A 20,972-nucleotide genomic window follows, 5' to 3' on the forward strand; every position below is an offset into this window, starting at 1 on the left:
CCTTTGAAGAAAATGGTTGAAAGAATTCGCAAGTTCCAGATCTTGAACGATGAGATAATTGCTATATTGGACAAATATTTGAAGTCTGGGGACGGCGAAGGCACACCAGTGGAACACGTCAGATGCTTCCAGCCTCCCATTCATCAATCCTTGGCCAGCAACTAGAAAAGATTTACTTTGTGTTCTCCTTTGGCAGCAGTACATAGTATTTTCAGAGCCCTTTGAAAGGTGCAGGTCTTTTGTTTCCAAGCATAACTGTCCAGATTTTTTTAGACATTTTATATACTTTTGATAAAAAGCTTTAGGGTGCCACCTATTTTTAGTCTTAAAATCTTTTGCAATTCTCCAGATGTAATCATTTTGGAATGGTTTGGTGTAGGAAGTTTTGGTCTTTTGCTTGTTGGAATGTTAATGAAAAATTAACATTTGTAGGTATGTCTTGTAATTTTCATTATTGAAAAGCACCAGCTGTCTCCTAGCCTTTAAGAAAGACCACCTTATTTTGTATCTCCATAAATATTTTTAATACTGAAATATTTTCTCTAGGAATGGCTGTGGCTGAACTATGTAATCAGCTTTGGAAATAAAGGTTTTAAGGGGACTTCTTTTTAGCATTATAAAAAGAAAGCAATTAATGGTTTGTTTTAAGGTGTCAAATTGAAGACCAGTTCTATAGATCCTGGGATAGACATTTAATAAATATTCCTGCTGCTGCTTTTTCATTTATTTTGGAGTAGAAGCAGACAAAGAAGCAGCTGAGTCATTTTGCAACTCTGTATAGTGCATGCTTCAGTTAAACTTTAGAATTATATCCTTATTTTTCTGTTAATGCTTAGAAATGGACTCTATGTAATCTTATCATACCTAGCTTTTGCTAATGCTAAACTGGTGTACTATTTATAACTTCTGTGAATCATAATTCTGAATTAAAACATGTTAGACAATGGTTGTAAGATATTTGCTTGATTGTGTCACTTACCTGGATATAAAGGTTCATTGTATTGGTGAGTATCCATCGAGAGGATGATGTTCTTCTGAATTGCGCTTTGACTATCTGTGAAGCTGCTACTCACAAACATGAGTTCCACCTCCAGTGTTATGTGAAAGTTAAGACTGTACTAACCTTTTTTACCCAGAATTTGTTAGCCACCCTTGAAGGATGTTTAGGGCAAAAGGTATTGCTTGAGCAACTAGAAAAGCAAAACACTTTTTTTAAAGACTCAGAGCTAGGTGGGTTTGTATAGTGTGTCATTTTAAAAAGTGAGTCCTGGTGCTAAAAAACCTAGACCTAGAACCATCAGTTGCAAATAAGGTTAAAACAGAAATAAGTTTCTCTCTTCCCACCTATCCACAAATAGCCTAGTGTGTGTCATAAGGTGATTTTGGTTTCTAAACACTAATAAGATATTCTTAGGCATGCATAGCAGGATCTCTTCCACTTTAGAGCACTCTATAGCAGCCTACAGCTGCAAGCTAGCAGGAAAACAAAACAAATACAGTTGTCTCAACAGGCTGCTATTAACAGCAGGTGAGATATGGAAGTTATCCAAAACAGAAGTTGTAGCTGGCACTAACACTGGACTATTAAAAGGGGCTTAGTTCAAATATATAGTATGCACTGTTAGCTATGTACACTGTCATAGAATTCTATAAGTCTAATTATGTAAATCTGGTCTCTGCAGTTAAACTCTTGCCTCCTTTCTACTGCAATTAGTATGCATTAGGTAATGTCTATAGACACAAGCTGTTTACATATATGGTAGTGTATAAGTCACATAATGCATTATATGAAAGATATCTCTCTAGCAACAGTCTCTTTGAGAAAGGACACTTGAGGGTAGGAATAATGAACCTGTTTTCTTCATTAGGAACAAAGGGCTAGATCACCCCATTAAAAATACATACTGTAAGTTACACAATCAGATTTTCTATATTGAACCTAAGCCTTTGAAAGCATATTGATTAACAACTATGCCACATGCTGAAACAAGACAATCTTCATTATTCAGGGAAGATGCCTCTTATGTGTCAGTCAATCTATCACTGATGCAGAAATAAAGCATTTTATTCATTAAAATTCTCATTAGTGCAATATGTCTTAATGAAACAAAAAATGCAATATTTACATGTAACTTAAGAGCAAAACATTTCAATGTTTTGAGGTCCTTTAGTATTTTTTAAAAAATGAAAAATAAGGCAAATAAAAGCCCACCATTGTTCTTGGTTCAAGCTACTCAAACCTAAAAATGAATGATTGTCTATACATACTGTTTAGATACACCTGTTTTTCTGACAAGAGATTAAAATTGACATTTCACAACAAAACACAGTTACAGAATTGCTCTTTTCTTAAGTTGTATTTTCAAGATGCTGTCACATTTCCATTTCTTCTAGAAGACATTCCCTCAATGGATTGTAGATCACCTACACAGGTTGCACTCTCTTCATCACTGAAGCGTTCATATGGGTTTGGCAGAGAGCCATTCACTCCTCTGTCATCTTTATGTAAAGAGACAGGCAAATTTGCTAGGGTGAGGTTGACATCCTTAAAGGCATGCAATAAAAATATCCCCACTATTATAGTGAGAAAGCCACTAACTGTGCCAATAATGTCAGTAGCAGCCATGTGTTGCCACTCCTTGAAGAGAATAGCAGAACATGTTAAAACAGATGTTGTGAAGAATACGTAATAGATTGGTGTCACTAGAGAAGTGTTGAATATGTCCAGGGCCCGATTTAAATAGTTGATCTGTGTGCTAACACAGACAATAAGGCTCAGCAGCAGAATCCAGGCCAAGGGATTTTTCAGCACAGGCTGTCCAGCAAAGAGTTCCTTTATAGCAATGCCCAAGCCTTTTACACAGGAAACGGACAAAGCTCCAATAACTGAGCAGATTGCTATGTACACAAGAATGTTGGTTTGCCCATGCCGTGGTCCCACCACAAATATCAATATCAGGGACACAATGACAATGAATGTTGCAAAGACCACAAAACCTGCAACATTAAAAGAAAAACAAACCATTAACTGCAGCTGGCTCATACAGAGAAATATACATTTTAATGTCAAACTTTAGTCAAAACTTCAATAATGACATCAACAGCCCATCCCTAACCAACTTTCCAACACCAATGCAGCCCTGAAGTAAGGCAACAAATGTTCCCTTGAGACGGGCAGGTCCAAAGCAGGGCCATGCCTGTGTGGCCCTCCCCAAACTATCTGCCTGCAGGCAGGGGCACCCACCGGGTCTGAGGGGAATGCCCACTGGGTGGACACTGGCAAAATGGAGCCCAGATCTGCCCAGCCAGTAGACCTGGGCCCCAAAGCCATGTGGGAGCCCAGTCTACCCAGCAGGTAGATCTGGATTTCAAGTTCAGACAGGAGCCTAGGTCTACTCACCCAGCAAACCCTGGCCACGAAGACCATAAAGTTCAACCCAGAGCCCAGGTTTATCCACCTGGTTGACCTTGGTTCTGGAGTTGGTAGTGCTCATGGCCCCTACAAACACTGGATCCACCCCTGCCTTGAGGAGGCCTCTGACTGCACCCTGCCAAAGAATGCAGCGCACACTCCACTGGCACAGCTGCATCAGTGCTGGAAAGCTGGATAGGATTTGGGCCTAAATCAAACAAGCACTGAAAGAACACAGCTACTTTACCAAAGCTGTTGCTCTAGAGCAGCGGTGCACAAAGTGCCAACCACTGTGCACCAGGAATGCATTCCCCGGCACGGCTGGCATTTTGCTTTCCAGAGCACCATGTGACTGCCAGTCCTGAGATCAGGACAACATGACACTCTGGCCCGTCACATTTTTGTGGGAATCTGGTCACAATGCCTGCTGGGGCACTTACACCATAGATGTGATGGGCCAAAGCATCGCATCATCCAAATCTTGGGCTTGGCTGTCATGCAGTGCTCTGGAATGAAGCATTCCAGTCACAGGAGGGATGGATTCGGCTGAATGCCGGATCCGGCCCTTGGGCCAGGGTTCACCCAGCACAGTTCTAGAGCAATGATGAAGCATTTACTATCTGATATCAAAATCTCAAAGATGGGAAAAAGAAAATATGATACATTAAATTTCTTGTTAAATTTCAAGCTCAGACAAAGTTCTGAGCACTCAAAGTCATTTCTCCAATGAAGAGCTATTTTCAGGATTCTTGTGACTTTTTGTCTGCAATGTCCAGCTTTATTTTGAAAAAATAACTTACACCCTACAAAGAGGTGTCTGTAGGAATGTCAGCACTAGTGTATGTATTCATCATTATCCCTTGAGTCAAGGCTGGACAAATGCATTCCAGTACTGTGGCTAGTGCTTACTGAACTTCAATGCTCTATCCATACAGTGATGGCAACAGACCTGCAGCTTAGAGATGCTACAGAAAGGGCAAGCCTAGGAATGGCCCGTGAGAAGGGAGGCATATGTACATTGCCTTATATAATACTCTCACAGCACCTGGTAGTTTTTTTTGTTTTTAACTTATAACTACATCTAGTTTCAATGTCTCTTGCCCATTTAAAAACATTTGAAAGCAAATTCAGTTTAATCATGCACTGTTGCAAACTATAAACAAGCTGTATATCTCCATGAATTTTGTTTAGGTCTAGTACTCTGTTTAACAGATAATCAAATCTCACCTGGATCACCCAGTTTCCTGGCTATTTCATGTAGGGTTTCTACTACTTCTTCTTGGGGAGCATGAATGACCATCACAGTTGAACCCAGTATACTAAGCAGACACCCAAGTTTTCCATGTAGATTAAGTTTTTCATGTAAAAAGTACGATGAAAGAATGGCACTGAAACATACAAACCATAAGTCCAACACTGCAAAATGGTTTATTTTATGAGATTATATATTAGTTTTGTTGTACATTCAAATTTTTTATAAATTTAAAAAATTATAATGTTTTTAGTATTAAAATTAATGTGGCTTGCAAGATAAAAATCAGAGATCTTGACAATATAACAGGACATGATCTAAAACCTCCCCATGCATACATACACTAGGGTTCTCTTCTGGAAGTCCTCTTTCAGGTACCACTGCCATTAGAAATGGTAGCTGATGACCTCAGGAAAAGCCTTCTCAGCGTAATCCTCTGCTTGTAGAATGCTTTTCCAGAGAGACTCATCTTGCACCCTCTGCCTGATTTCCTTAGCCTGGGATGGTGGCAGGGTATAGCTCTATCAGTTTTCCCTTTTCAGCTACTGACTCCATAAATCCAGGAAGCTGAAGGCAAATAGGGAATGTGCTGAGCCCTAAACGACTAAATGCTACTCCCCTAGGCCTCCAACTACTCCCTGATAAGAGGAAGTAAGAGGCTGATAGTGAAGTAGTGAAGGATGATTGTGATTGACAAAAAATTCAATCAATTCAAGTGAAGGATAAGTGATTGAAAAAAATTCACTTAACCTTGCTGCCTTTTGTATCTTTTAGATAAACAAAATCAACACTTCACACAATGTTTGTTTGTGAAGTTCATTAACTCATAATATTAAGAAGAATTTGTATAACATTTTCTCAGTCTGCAAAGCATTTCACACCTGTAATCTTCATGGTACATCTCTAAAGTTAAGTATTATCCTCTTACTGCAGCTGGTACCTGAGGTAAGAGGGTGGCCTAAGGTTGCCTAAGGTTATCTAGTGCAGTGGTTCTCATACATTTAGCACAGGGACCCACTTTTTAGAATGAGAATCTGTCAGGACCCACCATCAAGCAGGAAAATTCTTAACAATCCTAGGCTGCAATCCTACCCACAATTACCCAGGAGTAAGTCCCATTTACTATCGTTGTTAAAAGCATACATAGTAGCTTATAAATCTGTCACATTTTCCCAAATGCAGTCACATACCATGGTAGCATCAAGTCTAATAGATTAAAAATAAAATACTGAACTGAATGGGGACCCACCTAAAACTGGGTTGCAAACCACCTAGTGGGTCCCAACCCACAGTTTGAGAAACACTGATCTAGTGAGTTCATGGCAGAAGTAAGATTCAAATTAAACTGCTTCCTCCAGTCAATAACAGCTATGTAGTATTTCTGTTTCTCTAAAAATGTCATCTCTCTTACCTTACAAGAACACTAAGAGCTCCTAATGGAGTCACCAGTGTAGCTGGTGCAAATGCATAGGCCGCAAAGTTAGCAACTTCACCAGCTCCCACTATGAATTCAAAAGCAAAGAGGCAAGTCTTAGAAAAATAAGGAACACAAACTGACCATATGCTGCTGTAGATAAAATGAGAATACACATTCAGTTGTAGCTTCCACTAACAAGAGAATCAATGCTATCTCTTATTCCTCAGGTTCTCAAACTCCTCAAGAATTTGAGAACCAAGGTAAGTGGGGAGGGGGGGCAGTAAGGCAGCAATGCAGTTCCCAGGATTGTGCTGCTGCAAGGGACAGGTTTTTTAAAACAAAACAAAACAAAACTTACTAGAAGCCAGTGCCATTGTCCTGAGGGGTCAGGGAAGCCCTCTGCAGGGCTCCCCACACCTTCAAATGTTTAAAAATTGAAAAAGGGCACTTCCGGTTTTTGTTGCGAAACCAGAAGTGCTCTTTCCCCCCTATTTTTTCACATTTGAAGGCATGGAAAGCTTTGTAGAGGGCTCCCCTGATCCCCTGGACCCCGCCCCCTCCTGATGATGTCGCTGGCTCCTGGAAAGTAAAAAAGCCCTCCTGTCCCTGGCAGCAGCACAGTCCTGGGGATTGTGTTGCTACCTTCCCTCACCACTTAAAGGGACAGGGCATGGCTTCCTTGGCTTGGGCATCATAACATTTCGGTTTGGAAAGCCCTATCTTAGCCAATTCAAGACATTTGGTTACCAGCATTTGGATATTTTTATTCCTTTCAATACATCATACCCTACTTTAGTTTAAGTTAAAAACCTGTAGGGTTTGCAAAAGGCATTCTCTCCATTCCCCTTTGTACAATTAGAAACTCATCTAGGTCTAGTTACATAAAAAGCTAACAGATGTAAATGTGAATAGCAAGTGAATTAGTCAGTGCACAGTATTCTCTCTTCCCAGTTAGAATGAAATCCAAATGCTTTATTGCACAAAATATACAGATCAGAAAATGCTGTTGCCCTACCTCCAAAGCCACACCTTCTCATCCCCTCCTCCAGGATAAGTTCATTTTGTTCTAGGCCCTATATAGGGATTGTTGTACTTGCCCCTTTTCCAAGCTTCTACACATCCTTCACAAGAATGGCACTTCCCACTTAGCAATTAGACCATACTGTCTTGAATTGCTATTTTGGGTTTTCAGATAAGTTAGCAGTTCATTTTTATTATTTCCAGTTACTTACTTGATAAAAGTCCAGCCCACCATAGCCATTCTTTAAGATATGCATGGCCACCTTGACCTTATTTTTTAAAAAAGAAAACACTGTTACTATGGTACATTAGATAGTGCTATTATATTTGTTAAATTACATGACCTGTGTTATCAAAAATAAATGCCACTTGTTCCCATTTATCTTCCTCCTCTGTGCTCTGCTGGCTTTCTATCTTGTCCCACTCTCTCCCTGCTCCCCGTCCTGCTCCCATCTTCCCTTATCTCCCCTACTACTCCAGCCTCACCCCTGCTCATTTGCCAGCTGCAATGTTGTGATCAGTATCTTGGATGCTGGGGATCTCCCAAGCTGGAGAGAACACTGGGCCATGTGACTAGAAGCCCCACTTTCATTCGAATGTGCACCATGGCTCTGGCCACTAGTGCTCCCAACACACTTCAACTGTTGCAGAAAACAAATTCTCTTCATGTAATTTAGGGTACAAACTGAGTGTATGCCAAGCGTATTGCTCCTACTACATGACAGCCATACTTTTGTGTAACATGAACTGAGTGTTAAACTTTACCTGCTCTCATAGAGCCCTTCCTGGCCAGCCGAAGGAGGCCTTTCTTCTTCAGGATGAAACTCCCACCGATGAAAAGGCTGGAGCTCATTGCCAATGCCAGACCAATGTAGAAATCATATTTTCCACTACTTCGGATCATTGCGTCAATTGTTGAAGCATTCCAAACTGTCACATTGATCACAGAACAGAGCTGCTGCTGGTACTGGAGACAAGGTGATGCCGAATTGAATCCTAAGAAAATAATATGCATTGTTACAATAATGCTTATCATAGAGATATAATTCAGAGTTGTGCATTCATAGACAACTCCATATACACATACACAAGAAGAATAGGTACATGTAACTTTCTCCCTTCAGTGTAAGGAGTATGAAAGACTCCACAGGTACCTTGGGTCCAAATTAATTGCTGGACTAGGCACATGTCTTTTCCTTGGGGGAAAGGATTGTAAGCAAAACAAAAAAAATCAAGAAAAATGTTATAAATAAACATAAGCAATAACAGATTCAGTTCCAGCATTCCTGAAAAAGTGATCTGTAAAAGAAACAATCACACACTTAAAATGTCATACCATACAAGCACAGGTGAAACTTCAGACAGAGGCCAATAAAGGTCTTCTAACCCTCTTGCTTACTAAGACCTGCTATATAAAATGCTTTATTCTAAAGAAAGTATATAGGCACCAAGATTGCTTTGCTTCAGGTGCTGCCATTGAACAAGACCCAATTGGTGTGCATGTTGGACAGAACCCTTCTCTGCGATAACCTCCCTTGGATCTCCCTTCCTCAGGGGATTCATGAAGTCCCTTCTGATGCTTCCAAAAAGACTCAACACACACCTGTTTCACCAAGTTTTTAGTTCATGAGATTTTCTATATTTACTGCTGCTGGTATGCATCTGTTTCTAATTCCTTTTTAAATTGTTGAATCTGGTTTTACTGTAGCTTGCTTTTATAATCTTGTTAGCCACATCAGAACCATCTGCTAATAAGTGGGATAGAAATGAATTGATAAATAAATTACAGGGATTAAACAGAATCTGAGACCCCTGCTTACTAGCAGGAAACATTGAGAACTGTATTATCATTCACAAATTGTTCACCACAGCATCAAGAAATGTATTCCTTCGGAATTCAGACAGAGAAAGCGATTGCAGCCTGACCTTGACTGGGTTGTATGCTGTATGTGCTGCGTGTGTGTGTGTGTTTAAGGTTTGGGTCTATGCTGAATAGCAGGGGATCCAAGGGTCCTAGAGACAAAGTAAATTCCACCAGATATTTTGGCTTTGAAAGAGTTGCTCTGGAAAATCCTTCCAGTTTTCAATGAGCCACCTCAGCCTCCTATCTATCTACCTAATCTCCTCACAGCCTTGCCTCAGCTTGCTTCTTTCTCTTTGCATTTGAAAGCTGCTGCCATGCCACTATCTGGTCCCCTCTCCTTCCACTTAGGGCAGGAGGTCTGGTCTAGAGGGTAGAGCCTCTGTTAGCCCAAAGATAACATCAGAAGGTCCCCAGTTCAAGGACACCGGCAGCTCCCTGAATGGCTGAGAATGGCAAGAACTTGAAGCAGCTGACAAGCCCACCTGAGTGATTCCACCTGCTCTTGGTGTGAGCAAGAAGCTTCTTGGCTGCCCTCCATGTGAGAGAAGGAGCTGCTTGTCAGCCTGTGTGGGAGAACTGGAGGTCAGAAGTGAGACCAAACTAGGAAGATCCATTCTGAAATGTTGTTGGTTCTTGAAAGAGAGAACCTTTATGATTGTAAAAATCCCCTTGAGGATGCCTGCCTAAAGTTTAAATTTAACTTTAAATTTAACAATTTAAAAATGCCTGCCTATGTAAACCACCTTGAATAAAGTCAGAGGAGTAATCCGATGACCAGAAAGGCGGTATATAGATACCTAGTTATTATTATTATTTATTATTAATTAGCCTTGAAAGAAAGAAGGGCTAGCCATTACCAGACCTGACAACTGTTCATTTGCCCACTCCTGTTGCATCCTGGGTTCTTGAAGGTGGGTCCGATGTTGCAGACTGAAGTTTGAGATGGGTCTCAAGTTGAATTCCAATGAGCCAGGGTATCAGTGAGAATACTCTATAAGTGTGTTCTCCCTTCAGTCCACCTCCCCACAGGTCCAAATAAAACTAGCAGGCCAAATTACCCCACCATTCAGACTGCATCCAGGGGTGTTTTCTGGTAAGCACTAAGAAACAACAGTGGTCACCAGTAGTTCCAACAGTGCTGCCTTCAAAGTATGGACTGAGTATACAACTGGATCGCTCATAAAAACAAAGGTACATAGAAAAGGAAGTATATAGGGTAGCCATAATGCTTTACTACCACCTTTTCATTCTTGGCAGTAGGTATACATTTGCCATAGAGTTCTACAGAAGCAGTTGATACCCACCAGCTCAGAGTCGCAGCATGACCACCACCACCACCACTAATGACAGCAATAATGTCTGTTGGATGAGGACAATTATGGAAAACATCTGTTCCAAGTCCCCCTTTCATCACCCTCTTTGAGATTAGCATAATAATTAGTCACATATTACCATCAATAGTATGTTGTATTCCAGATCTATTATTCTAAGGGCAATAAGAGTCATCTTTAATTATTGTGAATCACTTTGAAAACCCTGATGATTGAAAAGAGGTATACAAAATAAGTAAATACATTAGATCAAAAAAAGATATTCATCTATTTGCATGCAAAAGGATCCCTATACATTTTTTCAGTGCTACCAAATAGGTACTCTACCAGATAAGTAGAGAGCACAAACAAATAAATTAGATGGCTCACTCAGCATGGTATACCATTTCAGACTGCAGGTGAGATTTAGGGCGCAATTCTAACCCCTTATGTCGTGCTTTCCAGCACTGGCATAGTGGTGCCAATGGGACATGTGTTACCTCCTGCAGTTGGCTGTCACTCACGGAGGCCTCCTCAAAGTAAGGGAATGTTTGTTCCCTTACCTCAGAGCTGCTTTGCCCTTATGTCAGTGCTGGAAAGCACTGACATAAGGCGTTAGGACTGCACCCTTAATGTTTGAACAATTCCCACATAAAATATTCTGGTTCTATGTTGTCCATTGCCCTAACACGTCAATTTTGTATTGACAAAGAAGGAGAAGGAATATTCAATCACCAACCTGCATTCTGAAGTAGAAGACCAGCAACTGTTGCACCATACGCAGCTCTTGCTCATCTCTTTTAGCTTTGACTGTCAGGCTGCATAAAGTCTGGATGTCTCAATGGAACTTACTCCCAACAAACCATGCATACAATCACAACCCAACATATCAATCTGTCATAAGTCTCAATACTATCTTGTAATATAAATCTTAATCACACAAGTTAATGTGATTAATCAACTTGATTAATCAATTAAGAAATTAATCACATCGTGATGGAGATGATAACATCTGAAAAGACCATGTCTTGTAAGACAAATACATTTGATTGGGAGATTTTGAAGAGAAGTTAATCTATGTGTTCTTTGCAATTTGCATTGTCACTGTGACAGTTATAGGAAGCAGAAGTTTAGTAAGCAGCAGTCACACTTTGCTCATACAATGTCTAATACACCTTATTAGTAAGTATACATCACAGCTGTACACTTACAACCATTAAGTATTAGCAAACTCAAGGCATGAACTATATTTGTTCAATTATTTGGGACATATGCAGGTTTTTAAAACTCAAACGTTCATTTGTGCTCAATGAAATGCCTCATTCCAAGCTATACAACTGATTTTCACAACTTTCTGTTACAGCAGTCACAAGAATTCATATGTATAATAATACATCAGTGCTCCAATTCTAGATTTACTACTTTTGATTTCACGTTCCCTTTAGGCTTTTGTTCTATTAAATGCAGACATACAAGTCCATGCTCATTTTTTTCTAACATTCTACACCTTCTCCCAAAGGTGACTGTGAGACTTTCCCAATAAAACACACAATGACTGTAACAGATTATGGGCCCTGACATACTTGCTTTTCTTGTATGTAAATAACAGGCACAGGAGACTTTAAGCCTACTGCCTGTTAAGGTCTTAAACCAGATCAGGTTCCCACTGTATGCCACTTGTTCTTTTGGAAGAAAAAGAAGCTCTCACTGGTGCAAGTTTTTACCCCCAGAGTGAATAGCATGTGGGGGAAAATATGGATTAGGACTTTGGGTAGAGGCAACTTCAAAGCCTCTTACGCTGGTCCCAATACTGAGAGGTGCACCCACCACTTGCTATTAACATAAGAAAAAGCAAACATGCCACTCCCAATAACATAACTAAAATCATAGTTTCACCCTGTGACTATGAATCAAAGATTGCACCCATACATTCCAGAGTTCCCTTCATAAGCAAGCAGTTTATTTCTTGCTGCTACATGCAAATCCGTTCTAGAATTGCATTCCTAGATGTTGTCGTTCGTAGAATCAACTTCAGAGATAAAGTGATACCTACAGTACTCCATTGATACTTGGGCAGAATGACCAAAAATGAAACTGACTAAGAATTCACTTGCAAATTATTTCATCAGCAGCACCACACCTGGCACAGTAAGAAGAATCCTGCCTGTGCAGGAAGAGCACTGTGACAATTTTGCAAGACAGAATTAGCAGCAATTACAATTTTACTGTGCAGTACCAATCACCTTTATCTTACAATGACCTACCTCTTAACTTTCAAGATATCCACTGAGCAAACAATGTTGTTTCAGATTTAAGACACTATAACCTTTGTTCATCTGCACTTGCACAACAAACATCTCAGTTAAATAAGAACCAGTTTTGTTGGCATCCTTCAGTCTCGGAAGACTATGGTATTGCACTCTGAATGGTGGTTCTGGAACAGAGTGTCCTCTCCAGTGCGCAAAGCCTGGGTAAAGTAGATACGGAGGATAGACTGTTACCCATGCAGCAAATCCCCCCTCTCCATGTCGCTGAAATGGTCCAATGGAAAGGCAGAAGCCAATACGGTTGGTTCCAGTGGCGTCGCAGGAGTTGCCAGAACGTGACTGTGTTCAGCCATGAACTGCCTCAGGGACTCCGGCTCCGGATTTTGCCTCAAGGTTGACTCCTGAAGCCTTTTCCATAACTGGATGTAGCCACAAGGCAGTGGAGGTTTGGGATCAGAGTTTTCCTTCTCTCAGATGAGCTGCCTTCCCAGGCTAATGAGTCCCATCTACCCGGTGGCTGTTTAGTCGCCTCTTACGACAAGTACAGCTAAACTGAGGGCTTATTCTTATCCCCAGCCCCCAGGGGAACCACAATAAGAACCACATTTTATCATATATACTAGACCGAATCACTACTATATGATCACTACTAATTGATTTCCCTTCCCCCGCATTGCGCTGCAGCCAGCCCTGCTCTGGATGCAGCACAGGCCAGGCAGTCTGCCTGCTCCAGGACAGGTTAGGATTGAGGTGAAAAGTACTTAAGTCTTGTTTCATTTCTGACAGGAACAAAGAGCAGTTCTTGCTGTGGCCTAAAGCAGGGCTTTTTGTCTCTCTGCCATGTGAGCCTACTACCAACTGGCTTACTTTGGGGTGTTGATATTTAACTGGAAAATAAAGTCAATCCAGATAAATACTTATTTTCCAGTTAAATATCAACACCCCAAAGTAAGCCAGTTGGTAGTAGGCTCACATGGCAGAGAGACAAAAAGCCCTGCTTTAGGCCACAGCAAGAACTGCTCTTTGTTCCTGTCAGAAATGAAACAAGACTTAAGTACTTTTCACCTCAATCCTAACCTGTCCTGGAGCAGGCAGACTGCCTGGCCTGCGCTGCATCCAGAGCAGGGCTGGCTGCAGCGCAATGCGGGGGAAGGGAAATCAATTCCCCTTACCCTGGGTAACACTGCAGTGACCCAAATGGGCCTGAAGAGGTGGCGCAGATCCGATCGTTCTGGAGCTAGGCTGGGCTGCCCGGGAGGGGGGTTAGGATCCAGCCTAGGCGCCAGATCCTGGCACCATTCCCCTCCCAGGCCTGGACCACCCACAGGCGCATCCACCATCTGCTCTCCCCACCCTGGAATGCCCCAATTATGCCCTTCCCCCACCCCACAACCCTCCACACCGATATAGGGAGGCCAGTGTGAACACACCTTTCTGCATTAGCATGGAGGCCAGATCTTGCCTCCGCGGAACAGCATACAGATGCATGCCAGCCCAGCTGACTCACAAGTCAGTGTAAACCTGTCTTATGGCATGTTTGCAACATTATTCGGCTGGTGCAAGGAACTTGCGCCGGCCCAGTGCAATCCTAAGATTGCACTATTAATGTCTCTTTTTATATACAAGGAGGGGTAAACCAATGGAGATCACAATGAACATCCTAACAAGAGAGAAGGGTTATAAGTAGACCAAAGGTGTCTCCAATATAAGATACTTATGGCCTGCAGCCAGTAGCCTTGTCTCATGTCTTGTGTGGTCAGTGCTGAATGCAACATCAAACAATAAGTAAAAGAAAAGTGATAGTTCAACCAAGGATGGGATTGCTAGCCAATTCCATCTATAGACATCTTATATTACAGACAAAGTATAAAAGCTGGTGTTTGTCTAAATGGGTCATCTGTCCAGTACTGTGTGCCTTTTCATAGTGCTAAGTCTACAGTAAACTAGAACCTCCAGTGGAATTGAGTTTATCTCAATATTTTCAACCTAAAAGTATCAGCGTTTTGAGGCCTATTCCTCATAGCAGATAGTTAACATACTAGGTTTCCCTTAACCACCATGCTTTTGTAAGGCAGTGGAGGGGTTATTGGACTCACACATAAGACAGGACATCATCTGTTATAATATTCTAACCTGGAAGACATTCTCTTGACTACTGCAATCCTGTACATGTCAAGACGGCACACCAAAAGGCACCAAACTGTTTACATTATAGGTAAGTAATCCACAATAAAATAGAAAGAAAATATTGTGAACTCTTTCTACATTTCCTTTTATTTTCTACTGCAAGCAGATAATGTTAGTAATGGTTTCATTCTGCGTCAGGCATTTTTTGAAGTTTATAAAGAGCTTTTCAGTGAAAGCAATTGAGTAATTCTCTATCGCAAGAGAAAATAACTACTATGGGTTGGGTATTCCTTATCCAGACCACTTAGGACTGGAAGTGTTTCAGATTTTGGAATTTTTCTGGATTTTAGATTCCTTTCATGAACAAATATTCCAAAGCCAGCTGTTGGCACACTGCAATGAAGCAGCAAAACTGTGTGCTGTGATAGCATTATGCCTGTAAGAGGCAGCAGCTCAGACTCAGAGATGAGGAAGCGACCTGCTGGTTCCTGCTTTTGCTAACCTTGTTTGCTGCTGGGTCTCTCTCCCCACCCTGCGAAAGGAGGGAGAGTTAGGCTGTGTCGCCGCTGCCATGATCACTTTAGTTGGAAAGATCAGCCAGAAATAGAGCAGTAAAGAAAAGGTCTGCATGCTAAAAACCTCTGGATTCAGCTGGATATTGCCCCAGCTTGCATTGTGCTATGCAGCTGGCCCCCACAGCACAGAAAACAGTAAATATATATATATATTCACATTAAAAAAAGTTATGGCTTTTGGAATACTTCGGATTTCAGAATTGCAGGTGAAAGGTGCCCAACCTGTACTACTACTTTCAGGTACAGATGCATGCAAAGCGAAGGTGTGATCCAAGCCACACATGGTGCTTTGGAGCAAACCAAAGTCAAAGGGAAGGATCCACTTTTGGAGCAACATTCCCCCATTACTGGCACAGGGAAATCTCTTTGGAAAATTCCACTAGTGGCTGTACTCACAAACAAATATCACTCCCTGAGAGCTTCCTGATCTTGAGATAAAACAGAATCATTCTGTGGTCACCCAGATTGATGTGTTTTTCTTCACTTACTCAGTTTTGCATATGATCTTCATACAAAAAATACTCCCTTACCTTGGTGACATTTTATAGACATCTCTTCCTGCCATTTGTCTTCCATTTCACTAACCAAATGAGCTACATGGAAAAAGAAAGGAGGTCAAGCCAAACATTTGCCAATTATTAATTATGTGTGCAATATTTCTCTCCCTAATTTGTTTTTAGACTGTGAGCATGTCATTTCCAACCAGCTATATCATGTACCTATTTTTTTTCTTGAAATGCTGCATCAACTGTAAAGATTGCAGCTATTACTTTTTTCTAAATAGATTCTAAACTACACTGACTGTTGAAGCTCACTTATTTCACAACATACTGTAAAATTATTGATCATGTAACTTGTTTAACTTTCCTTTCCTTTTTTTCTTCGCTTCCTGCAAAGTTAATCACTTCCTTGATTAGCTTTTCCCCCCAAAGTATCCAGGCTACAAGGAGGCAGCCTGAACGCCTGCTATAAGCATTTATGCTTATAGCGACCCTGTTAAGTAAGACCATTTTTGCTGGGCTAAGTCTCAAAAACACATTAATGGATGCATGCGGTGGTGGTGTGCGGCCGTTTATTCCCCATATCTGCAATTTCCATATCTGCAGATGGTCTGTGGAAAAAATCCCCCACAGGTATGGGGGCACACCAGTATAAGTTCTGTGCTAAGAAAGATGCGCTACAATTTAACTTACAGCCCAATCCTGTAACTGCTGTGCTGGTGCCAGCTATTGCAAAAGTGCTGTAAAGCACTTTTTGATGACTCAGGAGTAAGGAGTGCCGGCGGGAAGGTTTGTGTGTCTACCAGCACTGACTCTGGTGCTGTGGCCAGCAGTGCAGGTTAAGTTCTGCTTTGAGTAGCACAGGGGCAGGAGGAAGGCGGGGTGTGTGTAATGGGGCAGGGGTGGGATTGGTGAAGGAGGCCTCCATCATAACGCCCTTCCCAGACCTGGAAGCCCTACAAGGGGCTTCGCAGACTTGTGCCAGTGATTTTGCTCATGCAGATCTTGAGTAGATGCACTGGGCAGGCTAGGCTCGACAGGGTAAGGAAACAAATGTTCCCTTACCCTGAGAAGACCTCCGGCCTGGTTCTAACCAGTGCTGGATACAGTGTGGGCCATGCTGCATCAGCACTGGATAGGACTGGCCAGAGACTAGCAACAGACTTTATAAGCACTGGACATAAAAATATATGCCACTATTAATAGAGATTTTAGAGGGTTAACTTATCTTCTCTTGTTTGAGAAAAATAACTGAAAATGGAGCCAAGAGAATGACTGTTTTTCCCCTTAAAAAACAGGATAGGAAGGTCATTATGTCAAAGTGACCTAAAGAGATCATGATTGGCAGAACATGTAGATCATAACTTTCCCAAAGGGAGAATTCCAGGATCTTGTGTAACCAAAGTTGTGGGCCAGGAACATTTTGAGATGCAGGGCAGAATGACCTCCTAATTAGAGCTGGGACCATGCACCAAACCTGTCATAATATGCCCAATAAGGAGGTGGAAGTGACATACAGTGTCACACGGGTAACTTGTTTATCTCACGTTATTTAATGTGATTTTCTGGGTGTGGTTCTTGGAGAAACAGGATGGAAAATGAAGAGTGAACATTTGTATCCAAACTGAATAAATTGGATTGTGTAACTATTGTAGAAATAAAGCCTCCAAACCTTTTAAAAGGTACGTGACTGTTTGGCATTGCGTCAGTGAAAAGAATCTGAAAATCTTTCCAACACTATCAAGCTTCTGAGCATTGTGCAGTTGTATTTTCTGCTTTCAAGGTAGAATTATACATTCTATTACAACTAAAGTAATGTTTTTCAACCAATGGTTCTAGTGGTAATTGACACTATGGCAGGTAGTATATGGCCCATTGTCCTTATTACAAAGTGGCACTGCCCTGCCTGGCCTAACTCTTCTATGAGTGAACATGGCTGGGGTAGCAGTGCACTAAAGGAAAATATGCTGTTGTGCAGCTGTCTGGCCCTTCAAAAGAGTCATGGTCTGAGAAGGAAAGTACAGAAAGAGAACCCAACTGGGGAACAAGTCACCCACTTCTGTTCACAGCTGCCATGCTTTGTGGAAAGGATGCGCACCAACCTTCCCGTGCCACTTCCTGGACATGAGCCAGTAAGTTGCGCCGGCCGGCTAAGGGCGGCCAGGGCAGGGGTTAGGAGAGGAGGAACGAAGGCGTTCTGGGACAGGCAAGCCGGTGGGAAGACCAGGCCCAGGAGGGGTGCCGGACCAGGATTTGGTACTTAGGTCGGACCATCACCCCCCTCCCAAGTGCCTTGGCATTAAACTGGGCTGCTCAGATCTGCACCACATCTTTAGGCGATACAGATCCAAGCAGCCCCATAAGGGCAGCTGCCACATGACAAGGGGCAAGGAAAATTAATTTTCCTTACTGCAAGTTGTGCTGCAACCCGGCCCAGCCCTGCTCAGGATGCAGTGCAGGCCAGTCAGCCTGCCTGCTCAAGGGTAGGTTAGGATTGGGCTGTTATACACATACCCGAAGGTAATTTTATATAATATTTTTAATAATTTTGTGCGTGAAACAAAGATTGTGCATAAAACACAGTTTGTGATTTTATTTCTTTAGGCATAAAAGTAAAAAAAAAAAGAAGTCAAGTTGGTGCTCAAAGGAATTCCATATTTTGGAATTCTGGTTAAAGGATGCCCAACCTGTAATGGCATGTATTCATGGTTTTTGGCAATACATATCATTCTTGCGCACTAGATTATGCTATAAGGATTTTAGAAAATGGAATGTTCATTTAAATACATTTTGATATATTGACTTCCGTTAGATATCTGTATTTTAAAACATTGTTTTGTAGATAGTTAAGTGTTATTAAAAATATATCCTATATCTTTGATGCAACTTAAATATTAAAAATAAATATTAGTAAAATGTTTCAAGATACTAAGGCTACAATCCTATCCATACTTACATAGAAGTAAGCGCCATTGACTATAATGGGACTTACTTTTGAGTAGACATGCGTAGGATTGGGCTGACAGAATTATAACTGAATTTTGAACAAACAATAAACAATATATACTATTTTTGGCCAACATTAAAACTCATTTTCTACTAGTTTAGAAATCTGCTTTATATTTAACAGTTTATATTAAGAGACATATAAAACAATTACCCTCTTTAGTGTTTTTTGTTTGAAGGGTCTCTAGCTATATCACAGCTTGTATGCCAAATGTGTAAGAAAGAACGTTTCAGGTTTCCAAAATTATCTTGGTTTGTTGGATTTCATGTTGCCAGCTATCATTTAATTGCTGAAGTGTTCATTGCAAATTATTGTTATCATTCATGGCACTTGGAACTGAAATAAAAACACTAAGTAGCCAACACTGTACAAAATCCCTGTGAATGTAATCTGGAGAATACTAGACTCCTAAATGTTCTCACTAAGCATACATCATAATAGGCAGAATGTTAGCATTTCAACAGTAAGAACACTTACCTTTCCAAGCATCTTTCACCTTTACCTCACTTTTACATAAAGATCCCCCACAGAAAAAAAAATATCTGGGAAAGTTTACCACCAAGAGCAGAGGCTAACATACAAGTTTATAACACATGAATAGAAATGAACTTTTAAATCCTCATAAGCTCAGGATTTCACTAACCCCCAGTTCATCTGACCAAGTTCCTCTTTCAGTTTCTCCTGAAGGTAACCACTGCTTTCTACTCATCCCACTTTCTCTCTCCTCAGCTGTGCTTATCACCTCTCTTGTGACAACCTAAAGCTAGCTTACAATCAGGGAAGGAGCAATATTTTAATCCACTAAGCAGCAGAATGATACTGCTTACCATGTGGTTTTCAGTTCTTTGTTTCCTCTAAACAGAGTGTTAATTATCATAAATCATTTTCTAAAACAAAAACAAAAAATGAGCCATCGGCAAGAATGACGCCAAGGGGGGGTCGGAGGCCCTCATCTCCCTGTTCAGTTGAAAGGCAGCAGTGTTACTTGTATCCAAGCTATTGCAGTACTATTGACCTTTCACTTAAGGAAAGGCCCTCTCCACTTCTTCTTGGAGAGGGCATCATAATATAAGGCAGGGACTTGGGCCATGAATTTATTATGTCCTGATGCCAAACCCTAAGGAAAAGATCATTCCTAAGAAGACCACCTTTCCTTCCCTGACTTGGCTTTTTATACTACACTCCTCTCTCCTTCCTTCACTGGCATGCATGGAGTAGGAAGGCAGTTGACACCATGGGTGGCAAGTGTGGTTATGTTCCACATCTTCAGCCAACTCCCTGCCACAAGAGGGAGGCAAAATGGCTCCTCAGAGTGGGGTAGGAGTTGAAGCTGAAGGAAAGGAGATGGGCAAGCACTGCAATTTGCTTCATAATCTTCCCTCACCTCCTAGAGCTGGAAGCAAGGCAAAGCACCTGCTAGGTACAGCAACCCATTCAGCGCTCTGCTCAGCACAAGAGATGATGTCATTTTGAATTTTGCAGAGGAGGTGCTCTATAGTGTGTGCTCTTGTCAATCACACTTTATAGCCAGCATTCCATTCCTGTATATGTAACTTCATGTAACTTCCATGTCTCTTCAAAAGATATTGTAAAAAAAAAAATGCACCAAAAAGGTTTCCATGAGGCTTCTCCTGCTTCCAAACTTTTTTGCTTTTTTACCTCAGCACCAACACTAGCAGTGAGGTGCCTCATCTCACTTATCCCCTCAAGGGCAGAGCAGGCACCCTGGAGAAAGGTGGCATCTTACACAGAGTAAGGTGGGAAGTGAAAGCTATAGAATTCTGAACTATTCTACTTCGGAATGCTGACAAGAAGTTACATTTTTAAATCCTTCATATGCAATCCCCATCCCCACCCCTGTGTAGTAAAACAACAAATATTAGAGCAATGTCTGCCCTAAATTTTTCTTTCCAAGTACTGTACTCATTTACCACCTACAGCAAGGGGTTTTTGTTCATTTTGAAGGGGGAATCTTTCTAAACTATGACTCCGCATCTGTAGTCTGAGGTGGGATATCCAGAATTCTGCCACCTCAGCTTATCACTTCACTTAGTGGTAATGTGCAGACCAGGCTTCAGTGTCTCCCCTCTCCTGAGCAAGTGGTTTCCCCTCCATTTCTAAGATACGTTAAAGTGCAGGAAATACAGTACTGCAGTACTAAGGCTTAATCTTTTAGGTACAAATCAGGCAAAGAGGGAAGGCAGTTCCCCTTTTATGATGC

General features: G+C 41.4%; 2 protein-coding genes across 4 annotated transcripts in view; one reads left to right on the top strand and one right to left on the bottom strand.

The window, feature by feature from the left end:
- Window positions 1-2,077, top strand: part of CYFIP1 (cytoplasmic FMR1 interacting protein 1) — a 66,747-nt gene extending 64,670 nt beyond the window's left edge. For all 3 annotated transcript variants that reach the window (XM_066622203.1, XM_066622202.1, XM_066622201.1), the window contains one exon: window positions 1-2,077. In XM_066622203.1, coding sequence (XP_066478300.1) covers window positions 1-165 — 165 coding nt within the window. In that variant the 3' untranslated portion in view covers window positions 166-2,077.
- Window positions 1,875-20,972, bottom strand: part of NIPA2 (NIPA magnesium transporter 2) — a 27,715-nt gene continuing 8,617 nt past the window's right edge. Inside the window, exons 2-6 of the mRNA XM_066622204.1 lie at window positions 7,867-8,097; window positions 7,314-7,370; window positions 6,076-6,166; window positions 4,640-4,800; window positions 1,875-2,997 (exon numbers count right to left, since the gene is read on the bottom strand). Of these exons, the coding sequence (XP_066478301.1) occupies window positions 2,363-2,997; window positions 4,640-4,800; window positions 6,076-6,166; window positions 7,314-7,370; window positions 7,867-8,005 (1,083 nt within the window). The 5' untranslated portion in view covers window positions 8,006-8,097 and the 3' untranslated portion in view covers window positions 1,875-2,362. The remainder of the gene's footprint in view (window positions 2,998-4,639; window positions 4,801-6,075; window positions 6,167-7,313; window positions 7,371-7,866; window positions 8,098-20,972) is intronic.

This window comes from Tiliqua scincoides, chromosome 3 (assembly GCF_035046505.1).
Source record: "Tiliqua scincoides isolate rTilSci1 chromosome 3, rTilSci1.hap2, whole genome shotgun sequence".
NCBI lineage: Eukaryota > Metazoa > Chordata > Lepidosauria > Squamata > Scincidae > Tiliqua > Tiliqua scincoides.